Raw genomic sequence first — 23,871 nt, 5'->3', positions numbered from 1 at the left:
TTTAAACAAAAATCAAATTTCAGCATTCATAAGAAAAATGCCAATCATATTAAGCATAATACCCCCCTCCTGAGCAGGGCATTATTATGTATTTTAAATACATAAATGTATGTATACATTTATCGTCTCCATTACTAAACTCATGCCAGTTATGAAGTTTATGTAGTTCAGTTACAGACGTATAACCTTGATGGTCAAGGAAAAAAGCTACCATTTCTCAATAGTACTACAAAATTCCAAAAGCAAACTCATATTTTCCAGTAAGCTTGTTTTGGGAAGCCCTTCCAATTTGAAGAAATGTTATTTGCAGAATAAGCAAACCTACAGCAACTAGAATTTAATATACAGTTACCTTTATCTGAAAGGAAAATGAAAATGCCTGAAGGAGCACAATATCTAAATTAGGAATACAACTATAATTTTTTTTTTATTTGTATCTTCTCTGAATTAGTCAGAAACATCAAAAACTAATAATAGTCTAGGCTGTTGGCCTGCTCTTCAGCCAAGTTTAGCCCTGTATATTCTGTTCTGTATAGACAACCAAAATCACAGAGCATCTCTCCAATACCTTTGAGAATAAAGTTGAGAGTCACCATATGAAATGGTTTCAATTCCCAAACATAAAACTGCCCATATGATACTACATTTAATCCTGTGATATCTCATTATTTCCTTGTAAGACTCAGACTAGAGAAAATAAAAACATCCCATTAACCTGAGCCACAGAGCAACAAAATAAAGCTGATTTATACATCTTGTCCAAATCTTGTACATCTTGCTCTTGTACCTTCACTCTTGAGAGAATATATCACACTCATGACACTTAAGAAAATGCTATCTTACCTGCCCAAGTTCCTCATTAAGGTTTGAGGTTCTGGCCATTGCAGGTGTATCTGTTTCAGGGTAATACATATCAGTGTCCTAAAATGAGAGCAAAATTAAGACTTACATTATGAAAATTAAACATTAAAGTCTCTGTTCTTCTTTTAGTCAGCTCCAACTTGGCTTGACTGTCTTAATGCTAGCACCAGGCATTCTGAATGCTTGAGACAAACATCATCCCAGGATGAATATGTGTGCCTCTTTTCCAAAGTATACCTCCATCCTACATGGGCATGAGAAAAGACAGATTCAACTACAGGTCGTTAATAAACTAAAGGTGTAACAGAAAAAAACCCAAACTTAGTGGAGCAGAAGGAAGTTCATGCATCAGCCATGCTAAACATAGGTGTTCAGTTACAACAATCAGTTGCTCCAGCTACATCTATGACAGAATTTTAGTGTCTCCATGAAATAAACTTCTTCTGTTACTACAAAGAAACAGCTGCACAAACCAAAGCAACTTCTGATATGCATCTCTACTACATTACAAGCAGCTCAGGGAACAGACATATTAAACTTCACTTACACGTGTTTTATAGGAACCTACTACATTACTCTAAATCCAGAGATTAATGTATACCAACAAAAGGTATTCCTCTTGGTTTTGTCCAGCTTAATAGCCATCACTACAGAACTTGAAAGACATTTTGAAGTCAAAGGTTCCCTGAACAGAGGAATCACTGTTTGGTTGTGTGAGGCAGCATCAGCTTATTTCCTTACAAAACCATTATGGTCCATTTCAGAGGTGACCTTAAGGCCAACCTCAGTATGTTAAAAAAAAACCAAAAAACAAAACCACCCCCCACCCCAAAAAAATCAAAAACAAACCCCACACCTTCAAACAAGTCTAGTCTTTCCCTCTGCTGTGTCTGAGAGAAGCTATAAGATACCAAAGAGTTTTCAAAAGATAATTAGTGAACGTGTGAGTCAGCAGAGAGACCTCCTTCAACCAAGAGCTGACACTTCCTTCTCATCCTAAAAGCCTTAAATACAAGTCATCATTTGCACAGAGGACTTTCCTGTGACTAGATCTTTTCATTTCCTGTGAAACACAGAACTGGTATAGAATAAATGCTGAGTTTCTCCCTTCCTTTCCCAGAAGTTGCATCAGAAAAGTAACTAGAAAATCTTGCTAAGATGTTAAGTGGGTTTTTATTTTAAATGTCAACATCCAGAACTGAGATACATTCATTCTTGCTACTTACCCAATTTATAAAAAGAGCCTGAGTAAACTTGACAACTTCCAATGTCACCAGAAGGCTGATTGGAATAAGGTTGTTGTACAAGATTATAAACGTCAGCAGATTGTATCCAAAGTTGACAGACAGCATTTCTGTGGATCAAAAGACACATAACATTAGCAGACATATCTGAGTGGTACAGAGGCAATCATCTTTATGCAGTTCACCTAATCAGATTTAGCAAAGCTAAAATAATCAGCTAGTGTGTTGATGCCTAGTGTAAGGGCCATTTTAATATTGATTTCAACAGAAGATAGAAAAAACACCCACAAAACCAATGCATTTTATACCAGGTGAAGAAGGGCAAGGTTGGTGAGGCTATATTTAAAGAACAGAACACTTTCTGAATAATTTTTGTCAGACAGATGGTGAGAAGCACAATATTCCCCACTATAACCCAATTTAAACATTTATCTAGTGTGTCAACTGCCCAATTAAGAGCCCCCAATGTCACTAGTAATATAATCATCTCCCAGGAAGCGCCTACTTGCCTCAGGGGAGCTAGGAAACAAAAAAATAAACACCAAAATTAGTTCTAAAATCTGACATCATTGTCAGAATTGAGAATTTACTCTTACTAAAGAAATTGATGAGAACAAGCTGACTGCTGAACAGTTGCCTAGTATATGAATTGAGGCACCCTGCTTAAGCAAAGAAGCTGTTATCAATGGTGACAACACTGGGCAACTTGCCCAAATAAGTCTGCCATTACAACTGGTCCTGAAGGGAATGGGAAGCATTTATAGACAGCCAGCAGCAATGTCCAAGGCTCAGCAGAGACACAGGATGAAGGCTCCCATTCAAGGTGCTGCCCACAGCTTCTCTTTACAATCAAAGTCTCCACATCTGTATGCTCTCCACTTCCCTAGAAACTTAGAGAGGCTCTTCATTCAGCACACAGAACACCCAACACAACGAGGTCAGAGTCCACAACTAAGGGTTTTCAGCATCAGAAGTTAATTAGAAGTCAGGGGAGCAAACTAGGAGGTGAGAGAATCCAGAGAAAATTGCTGAATCCTAATAAAGATCAGAGTTTGGACAAAGGCACCTGGAAGTGTGAGTACACCCTAATTCCATATCTTTGATAAGTTGACAGAAAGCAGGAGTATGCACGATATTGGAAGATCTTCCAATACAATTTTTACACAGGTGAGACATTTAACCAAAATTTAACATCTACCTGCCTAACCTGAAAAAGTGTCTTTCCTGTGTGCAGCAGCTACGGAAGGTATAGAAATTGTGCATAAAATTTACAAAAAGGCATCTATACAGACTGTAATGTCATCCTAGTCTATTGCAAGTTGCACCTGTTTTATATTGCAAGTTCAAGAGTTCATTCCATTCATCTTTTCCAGTATTACTTCCGTCATTGGAAGGCACAAATTTAAACTTACTCATGAAAAACAAGGGGGGGAGCAGGCAAGAAATTCTGAAAGTTGCTGACACTGCTACAAGAAGACATTGCAACTACCAAAGCCCAGAGTCAAATATGGGGCATTTCCATGCTCTTCCTATGTGATTCTTTTTCATTACTACCACAACTACAATTCTTAAACTGCAGAAGATACACTTGCCATCTGTTTTGCATCATCAGCAGACAAGCCATTTGCAGTTTGTGATAGCTGCTTTAAGATCTGCATCTCAAAATGCTTTTAGCACCACATTTTATAGCTAATGCAACCTCCTCAAAAATCTACTGGGGAGCATTGCATTGTTCATCTTCAATAATGAACTAACAAATTTGAGGACTAAGAATGAAATCAAATAAAACCCTTCAAATAACCATGCTAAGAGATCAGTTTTCTCACAACAAAGTAACAGAAGCCAAGGACAGAAACTTTACCCAATAAATAAGAATTGTGACATTTAACATTTCAATTTTCTCTAGAAGAGCCGATCAGCATTTCTAACTGAAAAAAATAAAGATAAATCCTTTGCATCTGTACATAAGCATAAAGCTGAAGTCAGCATCAGATTAATACTCCCCCACCCTGCAAATACAGTCAGACACACATAAGGCTGCAGTACATGACCTCTTCTGAGAAAAAAAACAGTGTATGATATCTCCACAGAGATGAAAGAAGTGAATACCAGATATCCAAGAGTAACTCTTGCCCTTCTCTTCTGTTTCCACCCTGCTCCTTGGGTGCTAGTCCAGTCATATTTATCTAAACTTTAGAGGCCTCACTGGGAAGTTCACTTATGTCAGACTATTCTCAAAAAAAAGAAAATATCAGGTCATCAAAAACTAGCAAGATGTGGGGTTTTTGGGGTTTTTATTTATTTTATGCATTAATTCAGTGAAGGTAAGAGCCTGCCTGGCCCTACAGTCTGATACATTGCTGGCTCAGTGCCTGCATACTCACTGTTGGAGCCAAGGTACCAGACGACTTCGCCGTGTGTTCTGTTCCATAATAAGGCACCTACAGAACTCACAAGGGCCATTACCAGGAGAATACAGAACAAAACCAGGATCTGCATGTTGGTCACCTTCTCCACATTTGATCTCTTCAGAGGTGCTTTGGTTGAATTCTGAACAGCAGCAGGGAAAAAAAGAAGAGAAAGAACCTAGCAATAGTTTTTATAAGAGGAAAATGCAGAAGCAAACCCGGTCTTTACTTTCAGAGCCCATTAGAGCACCTGCTGTCCATCCCACTGATGGTCAGCAGCAGTGGTCAACATATAAATGCTGCTGGTCTCTCCAGGCACTCTCTGACATTAAGGCAATACAGGACTGTTGTCTTAATCTAATTATCTCCATGATTGTTACTATTTCCTTAGCTGTTAAGCCTCAGTTTTAAATGTCATCCAGCTACCAGATAAATTAAGAGGAAAGTTAGTTCTCCTTACATATTGAACTGCCTTCACTTCAGTGTGTTTGCACATGTGCACATGCAAACTGGAGTACAACAGACAGACCCCTGTATTCCTCAAGGCCTCCAGGCCTTAAACAACTATGAGTCAAACCATTTCAAAAAATCAAGTCAATGACAAGAACACAGAAAAGATGACCAACTTCCATCAAAACATACCCTTAATCCCCTTAAAACCTTTACCTGCATGAGTTTGGTGTCATGTCCTGTATACACAACAATACCCAAGACCCACTGAGTGTTTCTCAGTTGTGCACCTCTCAGCAAGATCTGGTCTGGACCAACAGGAACTGGGCTGCAAAGGAAGAAGTTCATGGATCTTTCAGTTCTTGGTAACACTTCAAGGAAGGTAGTTTTATTCCCAGCCTTACTCCCCAGATAATAATAAAAACAACCCCAAACCATAAGAGAAGAATGTAATAGCAATCTAATGAGCTTAGATTGTCCACACAACTGAAGAAAGCACTGAAACCTCTGTAAGTCTAATTCCTGCTAAAGCAAAGTAGGGCAAAGCTGCTACAGTTATCCAAAACTTGAGAACTTACATGGCAGCCATAAATAAGCTTATTCTGCACTTGACCTTGGCTTCTCTCACATCAAGGACAGAGAAGCATTGAACTTGCAGAGAGACCATCCATTTCAAGCACACTATGTCACATGCACCATTAAACAAGCATTTGAGAAACCCTGTATTAAACACACAACTTCCAAGTGGGATGCAAATGATCATCTGCTACTCTAGCACTGCACTGCCCAAGGAATATATGTTTGGTGAAGGGAAATGGTACAGCCAAATAAAGCATGTATGTTCCTCCCAACCTCTCATAACCCATGGTTTTGAGTACTAAAAACTACATACTTTTCTTTGAAGAGTTGTAGACATCAAAGTCACACTGACAAAGCCTCCAGGTTCTGGGATCACTTTTCTCTACAAATCTGACTTTGGTGCAGCCTTTGGCTCTTGTTGAAAGGTAAAGATTTGCATTTCCTCTGTGTGTCTTGTGAAACAAGACCACCCTAAAAACCCCAACCATTTCCTTGTGTTCTTCTCTTTACATGTACCTTTTAATAAAATACCACCATTAATGACAAAGAAATCAATACTCCCATGACAAGCAGAAGGCTTCATAAGAAGAAAGAACTGTGTTATCTTATATTGGCAGATGCTGCGATTAATAAATATTGATTACTACCTCTTCCCCAGCAAAAACATGCCAAAAACATGCATGTGCTCAGAGTTACAGACTAAAAGAAAAGAGGAGACATTTTTCCTAACCAAATGAGTTCATGGCTTTGTTGTCAATACCTTTGACCATCTAAGCGCAAGTTTCCAGTGAAGTCATAGAGATGGCGGTTGGGTCCTTCACATTCTATCCTTCCAGACACCTTCATCAACTCTTCCCTGGACTGGAGACTAGCAGTTTGAGACAAACCCTGCACAGAACAATTCAAAGGAGATTCTTGTCAAAAACTCTTATTAGAAGGCAACCTAGGAAAATGGTGCTTCCTTTTAACATCTGCGAACCAAAATGTAATTAAATCTGTGGACTTTTGTTAGTCAGGGTCCCGTTTTGCTTTGGTGGGTTTTTATTTTTGTTGTTGCTTTCTTGGTGTCAGTTTTTGTTATGCTTTGGGGCTTTCTTTTTTAATTTGATATTCAATAACTCTTTCCTGCAAGGAAGTCTCATTATGGACACATATGAACCTACCAACACGACTGAAACTCTCTACAGAGATATTTACCTACATGATCTCTCTTTAACCAAGACAAAACACACAGTTGGATACGTGCAGGAGGAAGTAGAGAAAAGCAGTATGAACAGGCCTGGCTTTTTTCTCAAAGTACAGCTGTACTGATGTGTTGTGGCTGCTAAATATGGTCATTCTGAAGTATAATGTCTCTTGGGCCACTGCAGCCAATATGCACTGATGCTGCTCAAGGTTAGTGATCAGCCTGCCATGCAACTGCAACATAAAGTGTTGGTACTCTAAATCTGAGCACATGCACAGCACCCCACTGCCCTTCTATTAAAAGAGAAATCCATTTTGTGTTTCTTTTGCAAGAATTTGACTGCAGCACTGCAAGCCAGAGCAAGGCCATATTTTTGTATTTTAAGCATGTCCTGAAGCAAATAAAATCTTACAAGAGCTCAAGATCTGACTTACTAGGCTGATCTGGAACAGTAAATCACATTTCTACAAATGTAGTAAAGGAGGAGCAAATGTAGTTTTTTGAAAACAAATTATCTGTTTCAAAATCCTAATCTAAATACTTTTTTTTTAATGAAAGAAGCCAAAGATTCTTAACTATTTCTAAACACTATAATCAACAGTACTACTCTCACAAAACTAGAAAGATCCAAATAAATTATTCTGCTTTCCACAAAGAGATAACAAATTAACTTATACACAGAAAGATTCTTTTCAGCTTCTGCCTCTGCATAATGATCATAAAATAGTACTTGTGACAGAAGAAACTGCAACTCTCATCACAAGCATAGCTGATTTTGTTTTTATGTACAGCATTTAAATTCCACTAACTAGACTTCAGCAGAATACATCCAAGGTCTGTTTGATTTGTCTCTGTGGGCTTAAAATACTTGCTTCAAGTTAGTTCCTTACACTTGCACATGATGCATTACTGCTTGGGTTTGTATCTATTGAAAAGGCAAATTACAGCCACTTGGAGAAAGATGCTTTTTAAAAGAACAACAAAAAAAAGGCACTTGTACTGCTGCCATGCAAGCTAGATGCTGCTTCATAACTATAATATTAAATACCTAAAAGAAAAAAGAAAAAATATTAAATTTAGTTTGTTTTACCTGTCGTATTTTAAGATTCGTCTCCCCATCAAGATTAGCTGTTTCAATATAGCACATGGCTTGTGGTTCACTGCAAGGAGCATAAGATTTTCAATATTAAAACTTGGTAGTTTTTTGTACACTTTTTGCACTAATATAGCTCACAACAGACTTCTTCAATGCACTGCAGAAGACAGAAAACCATACAGGTGGTATGCAACCATGAAAGCTGAGAGTACATATTTAACAGAGGTGTCTTTGGGTATGGTCATACAACAAACTACAGAAAAAGACAAGTCTAAATCAAAGATAAGTAAGAATTTACCAAGCGATAAACTGATAAAATTAGATGCCTGAAGTGGATTATTTTCAATTGCAATCCATTGAATTGCTTCCAATTGCAGGAGTTATGGATGAAATAGCAAGTATTGAACAGCATAAAAAAGGAATATGTTTGGATGAAGATGGTAATGCTCTCTGCTATTGAATTCTTTCTGTGAACTGAACACACTAAATCACATCTGCAAGGTCACCTTAAAGTTGAGGGCCTATGGGAAGTACATCCAAAGTCACTGCTAAACAGCTTTTTTTTTCAGCCACGAGAAGAAGGTTTGTTAGGATTGAGGGCTGTAACCTGCAGCTTCCAGATATGTTTCTGCCCTTACCAATAGGGACAAAAAATCTTCCTCCTAGAACTGAATTTTCTGTTAGTCAAGCTCTTATCTACATCTAACAGAGGAGCTCTACACAGGTAGCACCTGTGATAAGGAAAGATACTTTTTTACCAGATCTCTTCCTGACATATCACTCAAGATTCAAAACCTCTGTATGGCACCACCAAAAGTATTTTTTCTTACAACTGTCTTCTCAGGCTGCTAAGGAATATCAGTTTCCCATCTGGATTGAAGCAAGTGCTTCTTCAACATGACACTTCTCATACTCTTGATAAATGGCTAGTTTTTTCCCAAGTAACCAATTGCTCTAACAGCAAATGTATTCAATCAGCAGAACAGTCAGTAATAAAGGCTCCTTAGGACAACAGTAAATAAGAAATGGACAGGTACATTTATAACACAGTAAGAAGCTAGATTATTCTCTCCAATTAATACTGCTTTGAAAAGAAAAAAAGGTTGAGTCTATTCTTTGTCTCCTCCTACACATGCAATTTGAATCTGAACCCAAGAAAGACTGATTAGAGTCCAGCTTGATTCCAGTTTTACTTCTGTCAAACACCTTATCTACTACAACTGAAGTGGTTAGCTCAGGAGGGAGACCTTTTTCCATACAATTCCTCTAATTTCCACAGAAATTGTATGAACTGCGGAAATGAGAAATGTCGACGTGTTTCCATGCAAAGTTGTGTTTGAATTAAAATATTTTTCCTTCACATTAATTCATTCTTTACGTAAAATTTGATATCACCTTTTTGCTGTACGGGAAAAGAGAGTCAAGTTAAAACAACTGTCAATTTTACCTCTGACAACCACCTCAGACACAGAAAATCAACACATACAAGCAAAAGAACCCACCCACCCCCCCCCCCCTTCAGAACATGCAGAGCTTTCTGGTGAACTGAGGACACTTAGTATTGACATTTAAAGGAATCATGGGAATAATAACATTTATAAAGCAGAACTGCCACAGAAATTGCTATTTATTTCAAGCAAAGCTTCTCCCAAATCAACATGCTTTGGGTTAAATTCTCTAATTATTATGTGGTTATCAATGACAGCAGATTAGTAGAATAATGTAGAACAAAAAGCTGGCCCACACAGTTAAGAAATAAGTCAGGAGTTTTTAGTATAATACATTAGAGAAGTTCTTAAGTAAAATATCCTTCAGTGCTGAAACAGAAAATTATTGATGTCCAAGTTCAGCCTAACTGAATATTAAGTTGACAAACACTTATTTAGGGTTTGGGGCTTGTTTTAAAAAACACAGCACTGTACACCATGGAACAAAGGTACCTCTTTCCTTCATCATGTGCTAATTCAAAAAGACTGAGCTTCTGCATATAGCTTAGAAAAAAATGAAACCTCCCAGAAACAGCACAGACAAGAAGGATGAAGCAGAAAACGCAGGAGCTTGAGAAACAAGTTCTCTAAAAAGCTGAGTCATGTAAGAACTGCAACCTAGAGACCAGAGCAATCTGTAGTCAGTGTTGAAAAGCACACACCCAGCAGGGAATTACGGAGGTGTCGTAAGGTTTGGCTATTAGAAGCATGTTTAAGAACAGGAGCTGCGCTGTTGTCTCTTGTTTAAATCTCATCTGTCTAAGCAAACTGTGGTCTTGATTCAGCCTCAATTTGTTCTAAATGATCTAGAACCTAGACCAGCAGTCAAGTACCACTCAAAAGCTTTTAGGAACTATGAGACCTCAACAAATGAGAGGGCTGGGCAACCACCAACCATATGAAATTTAACAAAGACAAGTGCTGGATTCTCCACCTGGGATGAGGCAAGCCTGGATGTGTGTACAAACTGGAGAATGGGATGAGGGAGAGCAGTCCCACAAAAAAGGACCTGGGGGTCCTGGTCGATGGCAAGTTCAACGTGAGTCAGCAGTTTCCTGGCAGCCAGGAGGGACAGGTGTGTCCTGAGGGGCATCAGGATGTTGTCCCATATTTGAAACTAAACCAAGCAGGATTCAACAGGTAACTGTTGCTACCATGCTAGAGATGGGCCATACATGTGCTATATCCAAGAGAAGTAGTGAACAAAAGAAGTTCAAAAGCTCTTTTGTTGTTTGATGCCAACAAAGCTAGCCTTTTGGATTAACTAACTGAAAGAGAAATCTTCCTGGGGGAGCACAGGAAATTTGCTGAATACTCAGGGGAATTAATTGGAAGAAAACTTAAGCTTCCTTATTTAAGTGGAGGGATTCTTGGAAGGCCATAGAACCACTGACTGCACAAAGCTCATGTTAAGGACCTTCAGTCTTCCAACAAACTCATCAATACAGAGAATTATGTACCTGCAATCCATAAAGTGAAGTCTGAAAACTCCTCGTTTTAGAAGAGCCTATCTACAGTGATACATAAATCAATGCCTAGTAAAGCCATGTTTTGTCATCGTTGAAATTTGATTTTAGATGTGGAATAGAATTAGTGCTATCTGATGTCTGGTTTTATTAATAGCAAATACAGAGATTCAAGTCCTCTGCACCTCAGTTCATCAGACACATCACCTCCACACCCATTCAGGATACCTGGTAGATATTATGATCATGTCTGCTGGAAGATGCTGCCCATTGGTGACCTTCACAATATCGCCTACAGCTACCTGTGGTGGTCAGGAGTACAGTAGCATGGAAGAGAAAAACAAACAGTTCGCTTGTCTGGAATGTTAGTTTGTTATTTTCTTTCACCCAGTCAGAAGAACAGCATCATGCACAGAACAGCTAGAGACAGTGTTTCTGAAAGTCAGTACTTTTCACTGCAAGTTTGGAAATATCAAAGCCTTCCTTTTTCTGAATGCAAAGTAAACAATTGTACAGAGAAAAAAGATAGATGTACTCAATTAGAAATTGTGAACTTCTGTGGCTTATATTTAATAAAAATTACTTTTTTCTATAATTCTGCCATTATCCAATTTCAGGGGTTTTCTTTAGTCTTTTTTCCCTAGTAAAAAACTTTTCTTTGAACTTTTCCTTCATTAAGTAGCAAGAGTTTTCATCTATTCCTTATCTACATTATTTACCTACCCAATCATCATTATAATTTTCCCTTAATTCTCCTTAGGTGCACTGCTTGTACTAGTCACTAGCAAGTAGTATCATTTCTATGGACTCATAATATAATCCTGTCCTTCCCTGACTGAGATATGCAGAATTCTGGATTCTGGAATACTTTGTCTCCTCCTACACAGGCCTAAGATTTTCCAGCACCTTGAGTTAGTCACACATGCATGGGACTTTCATTCTAAAAAGAGTCAAGTTGCACTCTCGAAACAGTAAACCAGGTTTGCCCGATAAGCTTGAGTCTGCTTAAATGCCAATGCATCACTGAGAGTCTGAAATGGGCTTAAAATACTTTTAAGATATTAATTTATAAAAATGGAAACAGATGGTACGTTTGAACAAGCAGATTCATTAGTTTTACTCAGATACCACTAAAAATAAATTCCCTACCACTTTCAGCACAAAAAAAAAACCAAAAAACCAAAAAAAGGTCAGAAGTCCGCCTTAAAGTGATCAAGGTGGGTAATAGAGAACTGTTACTCCTCCTTAACAATAAATGCAAGCCTGGACAACATGCAGTTACAGACACAGGTCAATTCAAGAAGTGCCTAAGGGTATAAAAAACCCAGATTCCAGACTCAACCTTAATCTTTCAATTCACTGTCCTTTCTACAAAAATAGGACTTGGAACAGCATAAACAGGAACCAATGTTAGCCATCAGAATCCCTGGCAATATTCAGCTTCTACTACAGCCTAACACTTCCGCAGGACTGCTTTTAGGTGTCTTGAGACTGATCTCATTCCTCAGAGGTTTTAAAAGGGTGTACTTCTTCCTCAATTACTAGATAAGAGAGCTAATTTTATCCTTTAAAAGGCATTAAGAGCCACAACTAGATCGATACATCCTAAGGCATTTCAGCAACTTCCAGGTCTTAGAAATAAAGCACACCAGACCCTGGCCAAGGGCTTCACAGAACATAGGTCCCAAGTGCCTCGGGCAGCAGCAGGGCTTGTGTTTCTTACTTGAGCAAGCAGCTTACTAATTAGTCTCAAAGCCCAGGGACTTTTTAGCACAGGCAGCAAAGTAAGCCTCTGTTAGACTTGCAGGGGACATACAGCATTGCAGTGAAAATTACTCTTCTAGGTAGACTAAAAACAAAATACTGTTTACAGTTTACCTATTAACTGCACAAGCAAAAACACAACAGTTCATTAGCATTTAACTGTAACACAGTACCAGGATCTAAAAATGGGTACTCAGGTGCCTTGCTCAGGGCAATTTTGACTACTGGAACAGAAAGGATCCCTCCCACCACCCTACCCTAAAGTGACAGAGAATTCTCATGTAGTATACATTAATTTTAAGCCTCCTACTTAATTCTGGAAAGAGTAATTCTTGAACACTTCCTTTCCCTCCCTCCCATCCTCAGGTTTTATTTACCTCTTTCCACATAATGTTCTGCCACATGCCATTTCTTAGAACTGAAAAGAAAGCTTAAAGTTAGATTACAGAATAGACATAATTCAGACAAATTTCAAAACTCTATCAGCAGTAGCAAACACAATAGAAACCAACACAAAAATCACAATTTTATTTTTCAGAAGCTGGAACTTCTTTTGTTCACAGCTATGGACATGTAGATCCAAGAAAGAGGAAAAATCTGCCCTTCATATTTATAGAATTTTTATCACCTGCCAGACAACAGTTGGTGGCCTGATTTCTTCATGGCAATCGTCATACTAACATGCAGATGGGCAGCATTGTTTCTTGTTTGGGAAATGACCTTGCTATAAACAAAAGGCACTACTGCCCACTGCCAATCAGTATCAGGAAACACCTTTACTCTGTGTATGACTTACCACAGAATTTTCACTTACTTCTTTTTCCTTGCATTTTATTCATAATATTTTGACTCTGGCACATCCAACTTCACTACCTTTACCCATGGCCCATATAAATCTGAGTCTTAATTGCCAAGCAGGCTCAAACCAAAAAGCAACAATCAGCTTTGGCAGAAGGAGAATTCTTACTGCTATAGTTCACATTGAATCGAGAAAAAGAAAACAAGGTACTAAAACAGACCTTGGTTTCTGTAGGGCTCCAGTTCTACACTGCCATCTTAACACACTCATGAGTCATTTACCCTGCATCATGCCTTTCCACACAAATACCTCCTCTAGGCGATTCTACTTATACTTAATACTACTCCAGCCAAAACCAGTAAGGTCAAATATGTCAATTACAGCTCAGTAACCCAAGTCCAGTCCAGGTCTGAGCACAGCAAGTTCACCTTCATTGAAAGCAGCTGCAGCCAGTTTTCAAAGGTGTTCAAAAAGTGCAGCGTGCAACAGATCTAAGTTGAAGAGGTCAGTCCTCTACTTTAAATACGAACCATCTTCTCCCCAGCGCTATGCATTTCATATATTTGAAAATAATACCATAGTCAGAAGAAAATTCTGCTGAATACAGCCTTGACCATCCTACCCAGGACAGGCCACTCCACAAACAGGAATGCAATTCTTGTCAGAACAGATCAAGCAGAAAAAACCCAACTCTTGATTCCTCTTCTTGGGCCACACACACTGAAGCACTGAATCTTGATATTTAAAGTTGTAGTGAATGGACTGCAGTGACCTAAACTATTTAACAAAAAATGGGCGGGCAGCAACAGAAGTACTGGCAGTGATGTGTCTAAAAACAGCTGAGCTTTCACCCAAAAAGTACAGCAGTTTAGGGGAAGAACAGTTTTGGTACACCCCTTCTGCCCCTCATATACACTGCTCTTGAATTGAGCTCTGCTTAGTTCAGAACTCAGGAGAAGGCCTGAATTCCAGAATCTCACAGGAAAAGCCAAATACCTGCAGACTTGACTCAAACCTCCAGAGAGGAGTTGCAAAACTCAGCATCTCCTGTGCCACGGTTTAGACAGCTCCCTATACCACTGGAAGGTTTTGGAGACATTTCAGTAAACTTGTCATTGGCATAATTATATGCTCACACACAAAGGTACTTTGCAGCTTCAAGTGCTACAGACTTGGTCTAGCAGGCAATTTACTTCAGAAAACAATTTCACTTCCAATGCTCACTGAAATTAAATTAGAGAGTAAAATTAAACAGCCAAGCAAATTACTGAGGCTATTTTCTTACTGTTCTATTACTGAACTATTTCCTTTCAAATTCATAATCCCACAGTCTAAAGTGAAAACCTCCATTAGATATAAAACAGTTCAGAAAACTTGGGGTTGCAATTTCACACCTCCTACTCTGCTTAACCCAGTTTTATAGGAGTACTCCAAAGGACAGAAAAGGACACGTATTCTCTAGAATATTTATAGTAGGCTAAAATTGATGAATTATTCGTTGTCAAAAGGTATTTGGTTAAAGTAACAAAGGACAAGTACCTAAAAAGACTGCTTCAATTCAAAAAGAGAGTTTCAATATAAACCTTCTATCTAGGGCTTTCCAAGACCAAAACCCAGTTATAGATCTAGGACTTAATACTGCCAACTCACATCCAGCCATGCAGGGCCATTTGAAGTGAGGCTCCTGAAGGACAGGCATCTCCCATCAGTCATGTTCCAGAGTTTGCTAGCCCTATGCTTGTCTAACATTTGAGCTCATTCCATGCAATATTAAATGCTCATTACTTATTCTACTATTTGGCAACAGGAAGATCAATATATCAAAATAGTTATTACTGAGCCCTCTATATCTGTGCAATACACTGCTCAGGGGAATACACCTGGAATTATATGGAGTCTGGTCCCTAGATTTAATGCCATCACCACAGACATCATGTGAAGCCATCCAAAACATAAAACACTGGCTCAGAGCCTAAACACACTCCAGCTTCTAGTGCAAATGTTCAGTACTCACCTGGGGCAGAACTTCGATTTTAGTTTGCTCCAAAGAGAATTTAATTCCTACATGCCAAAGCCATTCTGCAAAGCAAACTGATGTTTTCTATGGAAATTTTAATACAGGAAGGGCACTTTGAAGATACACTACTGCTCTAAAAAACTGAACAAGATAAATACAAAGGCTACATGACTGCTGTGCAGTAAGCAGCCAGCCATTGCAGGCAGTGGAGTTCAGGACACAGCCAAGCAGACAGCAGGCATCTGCTTCTCAGTGAGCTCAAATGCTCTCCACACTGAATGCATTGATTAGACACCACTCAGCTATAAGATCAACCTAAAGGCACACAGAGAACCTAAATTTATTTCATCTTAATCCCACTCTGAACCTAAAGTTATCTTTTCATTCTGGTAATATGTGTCTCAAGAATAAGCTTCTTTAGCCTCTCCCTCTTAAGAAGTAGGAGGACACAGTTTTAAGTATCAGACTGAAAATTTATTTAGAGTATTCAAAGGTAAAAAATAAAATCTGAACTCAATTTTTCAAGTGCTAAGTTCCACTTCGCTCCATTAGAACACCTTGTGTTCTTTAAGGTTGTCTCTCCACAATTACTGTGACAAATGTCCCTTGAAGTGTTTGCTGGCACACGTTCTCTACCTATAAATGAATTGTAACCGCCTCTGCGACCTCTGAAAGGGCCATCTTTCACATTACCTATAAACAAGACCTGTTGTGCTACAGCCACTTAATTGCCAATTGCTTGTGACTAATACAGTGTTCTTGCACTCAAAACATCTTCCCAGACTCTCGTAGAGACATAGGAGAACTGATAAAGCAATGCCTTTTGATGTGTATTAATATACAAACTTAATGATCGACCCAAACTTTCAAGCACCAAACCCAGTGAAAAAAAACAGGCATAATGTTTGCAGGACTACCTGAAGCATGGAGCTAGCAGGTTGCTCACTCCCCCATGCTCCTTTAAGTGCTCCTCTAGAATTTTGACAAGTCAGGTATTTGTCCTTGGGAGGAAGGGGCTCTGCTAGGAGCTCATGTCCCTGTGTTCCCATTTCACCTGCACATTTGTACAGAGGAGCAGAAGTGGAGCTGTCCAACAGGGGAACATGGAGCTGCCTTGACTATGGCACAGGACAATCACAGAGTGGCCATTGACAAGCTCCTCTCATTTTCTGCACAGGTTCTCAGTTGAGGAAGGTGAAGAAAATGACAGTGGTGTCTTCAGGCATACAATGACAAGTACTGTCCATACCTTAGGGATACACATAGGCATTCAGTGGATATCAGTGTTAAATTCTCTTTCAGTGACACTTCAGGAAAGCAAAGCTAAAAGATCCCCAGACTCATTATATTTAAAGGGCAGCGGCATTTACAAAAATTACTTTAAATTCTTACAGCAGAATTCTTTAAATTCTGACAGCAGCTTTTATCGTTTCAGGGAGCTGTTGGCTTTTTCAGTTCTGGATGTTCTGGTGTTGGGTTTGGTGTTAGAATAGTCACAAAGGAGTTTGGTAGGGAAAAAATTGCTTGTTTTTTCTTGGAGGAGCTGAGAACCATGTAACTTTGAAATTACATGAACTTATAAATTCTAATAATACTCCCAATGCCTCACCCTTAAGTGTCAGACCATCAAACATCCATCTGAAACCTTTAGTGTCAGACCATCAAACATCAGTCTGAAGCCTTTAGCAAAGTAAAATCCTAAATTACTGTTAAGTACCTAGTGCACAAGATATGCAATCCTCACCATCATGACAGTTAACGCAATAGAATTGTTCAAAAGTAAGCATGTACTATTTGTATTTTAAATACTTACAGACTGTTTAGTCTTACCTACTGTTTTCTTTTTATTCACTGCACTGTCTGCCTTATGCCTTTTCTGTAAGGAAACAAAACATTTCATTACACCTCATTACACTTCATCACAAATTCCAGAACCATTAGAGCTAAAAATACGACAAACTGCAAGATGATACATTGGGTCCTTCTTGCCTTTATGGGTTTTTTTGTTTTTTTTAAAAGTCACAGATCATCACAATGCAAATGGTTTGTGAAAAAGTATAAAGAGGATAATTATAAACTTCAAAGCAAAAGTCTCCATTTTAGAAGTCAGGCTAAAACCTTTATCAGAGTTTAAAAAAAGTCTCCAAAACTGGGTTTTTTTTAAGAAAAACAAAAGGAACAATAAAGAATATGATATTTAGATGGCAGATGTACTATAAATTCCACATGCTGTTGTTTAGACTGATATCCAAATTACTTCACCCATCAGTACTTTGCAAAGCAGAAAGACCTCATTCTGATGTTAAAGTATACAAGAAGGTTAGTGCAGATTTTCCCCAAAACAGTCTTTCACCATCCTTAAGTTGCTTGCCTCCCCCCTAACCCCCATTTTCAAGACTATCTAAAAAGGTCACATATTTGTCAGGATTCTACAATGTCTTCCTAATAAAAGCATTAATAAGCAAGTTTGAAGAGGGAGAAACAAATGTCCAGATTTCTGTTTTCTTGTTCACCAACTATAATGAAAATATTTATTTCAGTGCATTACAGAAACTCTAGTCAAGCGCTTTGAAAGTCAAAACGATATTTTGCTGCTGTTGAGCAATCACTCAAGGGACTTTAGAGATGCATGGCTTTATGGTATTTTATTGCTTTTTTTTGAGACATTTGGTCTTTAGCACAGCCTTCCCCACAATCATACTCACATAGTCTTCTATGATTTCTTTGATGCCAGCAACTGTTAAAATAAATAGCAATGGCACCAAGGTGGTATATCTTCCTGTTGGAGAGACATCTGGAATTTGCTGTGAACAGGGAGAAAAGAGACCCATTTTATATCTGCATTTAAAATTGATTTCTAGTACATTTGGAATTTTATGCAAAGCTCTCAGAAGAGAGAACGCAACATTCTCTGATTTACTGTGTGATTTGTGCCTCACAGACACCCAAATTCAGTGGGCACAGTCTAGGTAGGTTTGAACAAGCAGTAACAAAGTTAGAAGATACTGTTGTTGCACATGCCTTTTATTCTATGTCTTCTCTTTACAAGAAAATTATACAAATTATATAATTCACATGGAAGCAGAGGTAATCTGGACTAATTAAGCAGAGGTTTCACAAAAAAGTCACACATGCTTTTCTCACAATGTTCAACAGCTCCCTGTTTTATGACTACTTATTTTTACTTATACGAATAAAAGAGGCTCGAATTTACAAACAACATTGAAAGAAGCCTCTAAATTGTCTTCCAATTTCAATTAGCAACTACATACCCCATTAATATTACTATTAAAGTAAGTTTAAGAATTGCTTTGCAGTAAAGCATAACAACAAATAACTTTTACTGCATTGCCATTTTATAAACAAGGCAAAGCAATAAAACAATACCTGCAGTAAGGCAATGAAGAGGAAGAATGCATTTGCAGCTTTTCTTATCTGCTCATACAGGAATCGAGGTAGAAACGTCACCACACTGTACTTGGCTGTGCTGCAGGGTAGAAGATTTTCATCTTAGTACTTGATGAGAATATCAGGTGGGGGGATCATGACCAAAAAGTCTAAAAGCCAGTGTTAGAGAGCAGTTCAAAGATAACAAAGTAAAGACGTATTTAGAATATGGAGGAAGTAATTGCTTTGGTAATGATAAGGAGCTGTACCAAATAAAAGAGGTATCACACAGACCCAGCAGGCTGTCAGGCCCACTTCTATCACTGGTACCTTCGTTACTGGATGAACTATCAGACAATTTACCATCCATCCAAACTTCAGCATTGTGAACAGACAAGCTTTCATTTCAGTTCCAAGCACGTGATCAGGGGCTTACCTCTCATCAAACATGGAATTTAAATGTTGGGGGAGGCAGAGTTGAATGAGAGAAATTAGAAATTTTGCAACACATTTTTAAAACGCCTCATTTCCTACTTCAGAACAACTTGTGCTCAGTTACAAAAAATACACACTTTTTCAAATTAATGTTTTTTGGCTTTTTTCCTATTTTATCTATATATATAAATATTGTAACTAACATATACATAACAGAATTATAACTACTATTTCTTCTGCCTTAACACAAAAACACTGCATTAACCAGCCTTAATCACCTATGTAATTTCTTGTCATCCTCACATCAAATCCATAATGGGCATGAGCACAACTTCAGAAAAAAGTGTCAAAGCTGACATGATCATTTAACCATTAGCATAGAACCTTCACCTACTGGAACCACTGGTCATCAGCATGAGCTGGAGTTCTAACAACTGAGCACCTGCAGCTCAGTATGCCTTGCAAAGGCCCAACAAGCAATTACTAAGGAATTTTGAGGCATTGTTTTGATTAGGTGCTGTTTCATTTCACGTTTATTTTTTGTTTGTGCTTTGCTCTGGTTTGGGTTGGTTTCTTTTCTGAAGAAGTCTTATATTGCCAAGGAACAGAGAACATAATGATAATTGGCTTCCAAGAAAAAAAGAGAAAAATTGTTTCCCAATTCCTGCTTTACTGATGTTTCCTAGCAGTGCCAAGACCACCTCTCCATTAAATCTAGTTCTCTCTCTCCCAGCAAAAAGCCTTCCAGATCAACTGAAATGCACAGCATTGCTGTTCAGATATCATAAAGGACTAGGATAACCAAATGCTTTAGCTACAAGATCTGCCTTTCACAACAGGCTGCTGCTAAGCATGAAACTCTTACTACCTTGATCCACAAGCAGCTGAGTTCCGTGGGGTTCTCCTACCTCTGCATGGACAAGAGAGGCAAGAGAAATGCACCAGAAAACTGCATTTTCCAGCTTATCGCTTTAACCACCTCCTTTTCCTTCTTATCTGCACCATCCCCAACTCCAAGCCATCTAACCTGTGTCTGAAAATCAAACAGTAAGTAGATGTAACAAGGCACAGTTTATTATAAAAGGCTCCATTTTGAACACTAAAGAAGGATAAACTAAAGGGGCAAGTTAAAAAAAAAAGACCAATTAAAAACCAATGAAGATGCATCTTATCTTGGGAACTTGCCTCATTTCCTCTTCAAGCAACTACAAATCCCTTTTTATTGCTACTACTGCTCACCAGAATCAAGTATTTATATAATCAACATAATATTTTACGAAATTCCAAGTGGCTGGACTTCATCATGGCTCATATCCACTAAGCCAAATGAGTGAAATCATACATTCAGGTTTAAAGCAAGTCCAGTTCTTATATAAATGAAGTTACTTCCTTCAAGTGCTGTTAATTCCTTCCAGCTCTAAGTATTTTTTGTTTTAAGCCACATTTGCTTGGTCTCATGCATAATAACCATCCTTTAACACAGAACACAATTAAACACATCTCAGAATTACCTTGTGACTTAAAAATATGGGTTAATCAAGTTCACAGTTTAGACCCAGAAGCAAACTCTCCAAGCAGTACTAATTAGACATCAAGCAATAGCAGATCTTGTATCAGAATAGTATTCTTCTAGGTATCACATTGCTATGATTATAAGAACACAAGAACTTGACTGCAACCAAGCTGAAACATTTACTAACACCATTCTACCACCTATCAACTTCACAGCTAGCTGGCTCAAACATGATTCTTACTCTAACAATTATGTTAATGCCAGCACAATAAGGCTCTTTTGAAAGAGGCTTGTACATACTAAGTCACCCCGTGTGTTCTGTTGCTTAAGTAACTTAACAGATGCCCACAGAAAATGGGTACAGCTCTAATTAGAGGCAGGCACAGTCAGCTGTTACCATACAGGCCAGGAACACCAACCACAAGTATGAATAAAAAGCAGATACATGTTATTATTCAAAAAGCAAACTTCTTACGAAAACCTAACTAGCAGTCTAAGCTGGGCAGGAGCATTCAATTGATTTGGCTCTGAAGAACAGTTCTTAAAATGATAAATACAATACTTATTTAAAAACAATACTAAAAAACTCTTGTGCTCCCTCCCAACAGATAGATGTGTTACAACTTCAGGATAATCAAAGCTCAGGAAAGTTAAAATCTACAGATGAACAGGTAGAAACTTTAGTCAGCTCACTCGTAGCACAGTTTTGGTCACTAAAAATAAATAACTGTCAGGTTACCTCTCTGACCACCCCAAATCAGAGCCACTCCAAGAATATGAGGTTTGCAGCTCACAGAACAGGTTGAGGCAGGTAGAGGAAGGAAGCAGAAGGGGGAAAACAAACAACAAACTGGTTTCTCTTAAAGCAACAGCTGTTAACTATGCAAATCTTGCTTAACTATACAAGTTTAAATGTTGAACAGGTGTGCAAACATTAGAAGAGATGTCTCCTCTACACCTGCAAATGAATTCACATAAGTCATGTTTCCAAGTTACACCACTGTGCAAGTCAGGAGGAACAATACCAAACCCTGTTAAACAAATGAATTTGGATACACCTGACTACAGCCGGCTCTGGCCCCACTGTTTCCAGGGCAGTGTAGAGATTTTTTTTTTTAAAGCAATCACTGTATAATTTGCAAAAGCATCCTTTAACTCATTACCATATCACTAAAGTACCAAGAATTACCTAGTAACTTTAGTAACAGTCAAATGAAAAGTAGCAAACAGTGCACTGAAAAACTCAGTAGCAGTTCTCCAGTATAAAGTATATAAAGTTCCTCTATTTATGGATAGGTAACTTTTGCACAACTGCTCCCATTGTTGCCTTTTTCCCTGTTTTCAAAAAAAAAATTTTATAAAGCCAGGTTTTACTTGACTGACTCATCACTGATGGGGCACAGGCTGTCAGTAATAGAGGCAGAGCAATTACTTCCTTGAGACATGTATGTGTGCTGGCAATATGCAGCTGAACACAGTCTGCACTTCTCCAGTCAGCCATCTAAAGCACTTCCACCCCTTCTTTTTAGTGGCAACTCTCAGATGAACTTCCCCTTCAGGATAACTGTGATTAAGTGAACAAGACCCCCTTGAGATACATGGGGTCCCATGTACAACAAGCTGTCCTTTCCTAGACAGCATTCACACAAACCTACTCGTGCCACAGCTCACATACTTGAAATAAGAGCTGAAGAATGAGTATCCCTTGATGTCAGTGCTTTTAACACATATCAATTTGCAGGAACAGTTACTAAGAAATCCAGGTACAGACACCTGAATCACAGCAAAAGGGCTGGGTAATTAAACTGAATGTTAGAGACTTGAATTTTTCTCTCACCAAACAGCCTTTGTGTCCATCAACACATACAAAAGGTCAGATGCCCAGTAACAGAGAAGGAAAAGAAAAAACCCAGAAAACCCAAGATGATCTGCTCAACTGCAGAGCTCAAATACTGCCTTCAGTGGAACGGTGTTTGCATGCTAAGGTCCTGCCAGGCACACGACACTTAACAGCGAGACTGACATCTGCACCTGAGGTTCTGCTAAAGCTCTCAAGTACAGAGGTAGTGTGACAAGCTACCTCCAGGCAGTCACCATTGCAGCAGGAGGCACAGCAGCTAGCTTTATGCATTTCAAGAGATATTAACAGAAAAAACAACATTCAGTTATTATGCTGAGTACAGAGAACGCCCATTTATAGGAACATCTCATCAACAAGCTGCTGCCATGTAGAATACTGAGGAGGTTGTTCTAAACTCAAGTGTCACAAACAAGGTTCTCAGCAGTTGCATGCAGATGACAGTGAAAGGTCAGCTACCTCCTTGCACACAGGGAAGATGGTGTACTTTCTTGAGACTTGCTAAAGAGACAAAAATTAACTGCTTACAAGTTCCCAAAAAATGCTTCATGAGGGCTTAAAAGAAGCAATTTACTTATATGCCTAAGAAATCATTATTGGTTGACTGAAAAATTAGGTCCTAAATATCCATTTCTGGTTTTATAACAGGGAGCATGAACAAATGCAGCCCCAAATTGAATTGAAGGGCCTTGCTCCATCAGATGAATCCTTGAGACTACAGTCCTTACAGAGGAAGACTCCAGCCAAGAAGGATTTCACTGCTCTGTTTATGGCTGCACCCTTCTGTCAGCCAAGGAAAGGGTATGTGGTGGTTAAATATCCAAGACAGTCCCTGGGCTCCAGGCAGAAGAGAGGGGCATGAAAGGCATAGGACTTGTTCTTGCATAGTAAACAGTGCAACAACTTGAATACTGCAAGACATTATTGCTTAAAGCTTGCCAAGCTTAAAGAGCAAGACAAAAGAACAAGAGTTGCCACGTATCTGTCACCTAGCTCTGAAACAACCACTGTCCACAGTCCAAACACCTGTTTTGTTTCCATCTTCCCCTGTGCTCTGCTACAGTTATCAATAATACTAAAGATATTTATCTTTAAAGACAAGTTCATCTATTGTCAAAAGAGGAAATGGTTTAAGGAACATTCTTCTGCTTAGCTACTGAAATATTAAACCCTGAAAGATTTCCCAACAAAGCTGCAGCAAAACTGTAGAAGATGAATCTGTTGTCTGAAATTATCCACACAGACAATGAAACTGATTGAGAATATTCAAATGCATTAGAATTAATCAATTTTAACTTTGACTGAAAACAATTCTAGCAGG

The 23,871-nt window shown here is 38.5% G+C and overlaps 1 protein-coding gene across 3 annotated transcripts in view; it reads right to left on the bottom strand.

Moving 5' to 3' along the window:
* Positions 1-23,871, bottom strand: part of ATP8A2 (ATPase phospholipid transporting 8A2) — a 315,299-nt gene that overhangs the window by 247,280 nt on the left and 44,148 nt on the right. For 2 of the 3 annotated variants that reach the window (XM_005516272.3, XM_088050971.1), the window contains exons 3-13: positions 18,745-18,844; positions 18,063-18,161; positions 17,188-17,233; positions 12,919-12,959; positions 11,006-11,079; positions 7,819-7,888; positions 6,303-6,430; positions 5,180-5,291; positions 4,490-4,655; positions 2,088-2,215; positions 844-921 (exon numbers count right to left, since the gene is read on the bottom strand). In XM_005516272.3, the coding sequence (XP_005516329.3) occupies positions 844-921; positions 2,088-2,215; positions 4,490-4,655; positions 5,180-5,291; positions 6,303-6,430; positions 7,819-7,888; positions 11,006-11,079; positions 12,919-12,959; positions 17,188-17,233; positions 18,063-18,161; positions 18,745-18,844 (1,042 nt within the window). Of the gene's footprint in view, positions 1-843; positions 922-2,087; positions 2,216-4,489; positions 4,656-5,179; positions 5,292-6,302; positions 6,431-7,818; positions 7,889-11,005; positions 11,080-12,918; positions 12,960-17,187; positions 17,234-18,062; positions 18,162-18,744; positions 18,845-23,871 lie in introns of those variants that run through there. The other variant, XM_088050972.1, reaches the window with a different exon arrangement.

This window comes from Pseudopodoces humilis, chromosome 2 (genome assembly GCF_049639895.1).
Source record: "Pseudopodoces humilis isolate 2021_Gansu_Grassland_sample_001 chromosome 2, ASM4963989v1, whole genome shotgun sequence".
Classification (NCBI taxonomy): domain Eukaryota; kingdom Metazoa; phylum Chordata; class Aves; order Passeriformes; family Paridae; genus Pseudopodoces; species Pseudopodoces humilis.
Note: the sequence above shows the minus strand (reverse complement) of the source record. Positions and strands in the feature narration are given on the sequence as shown.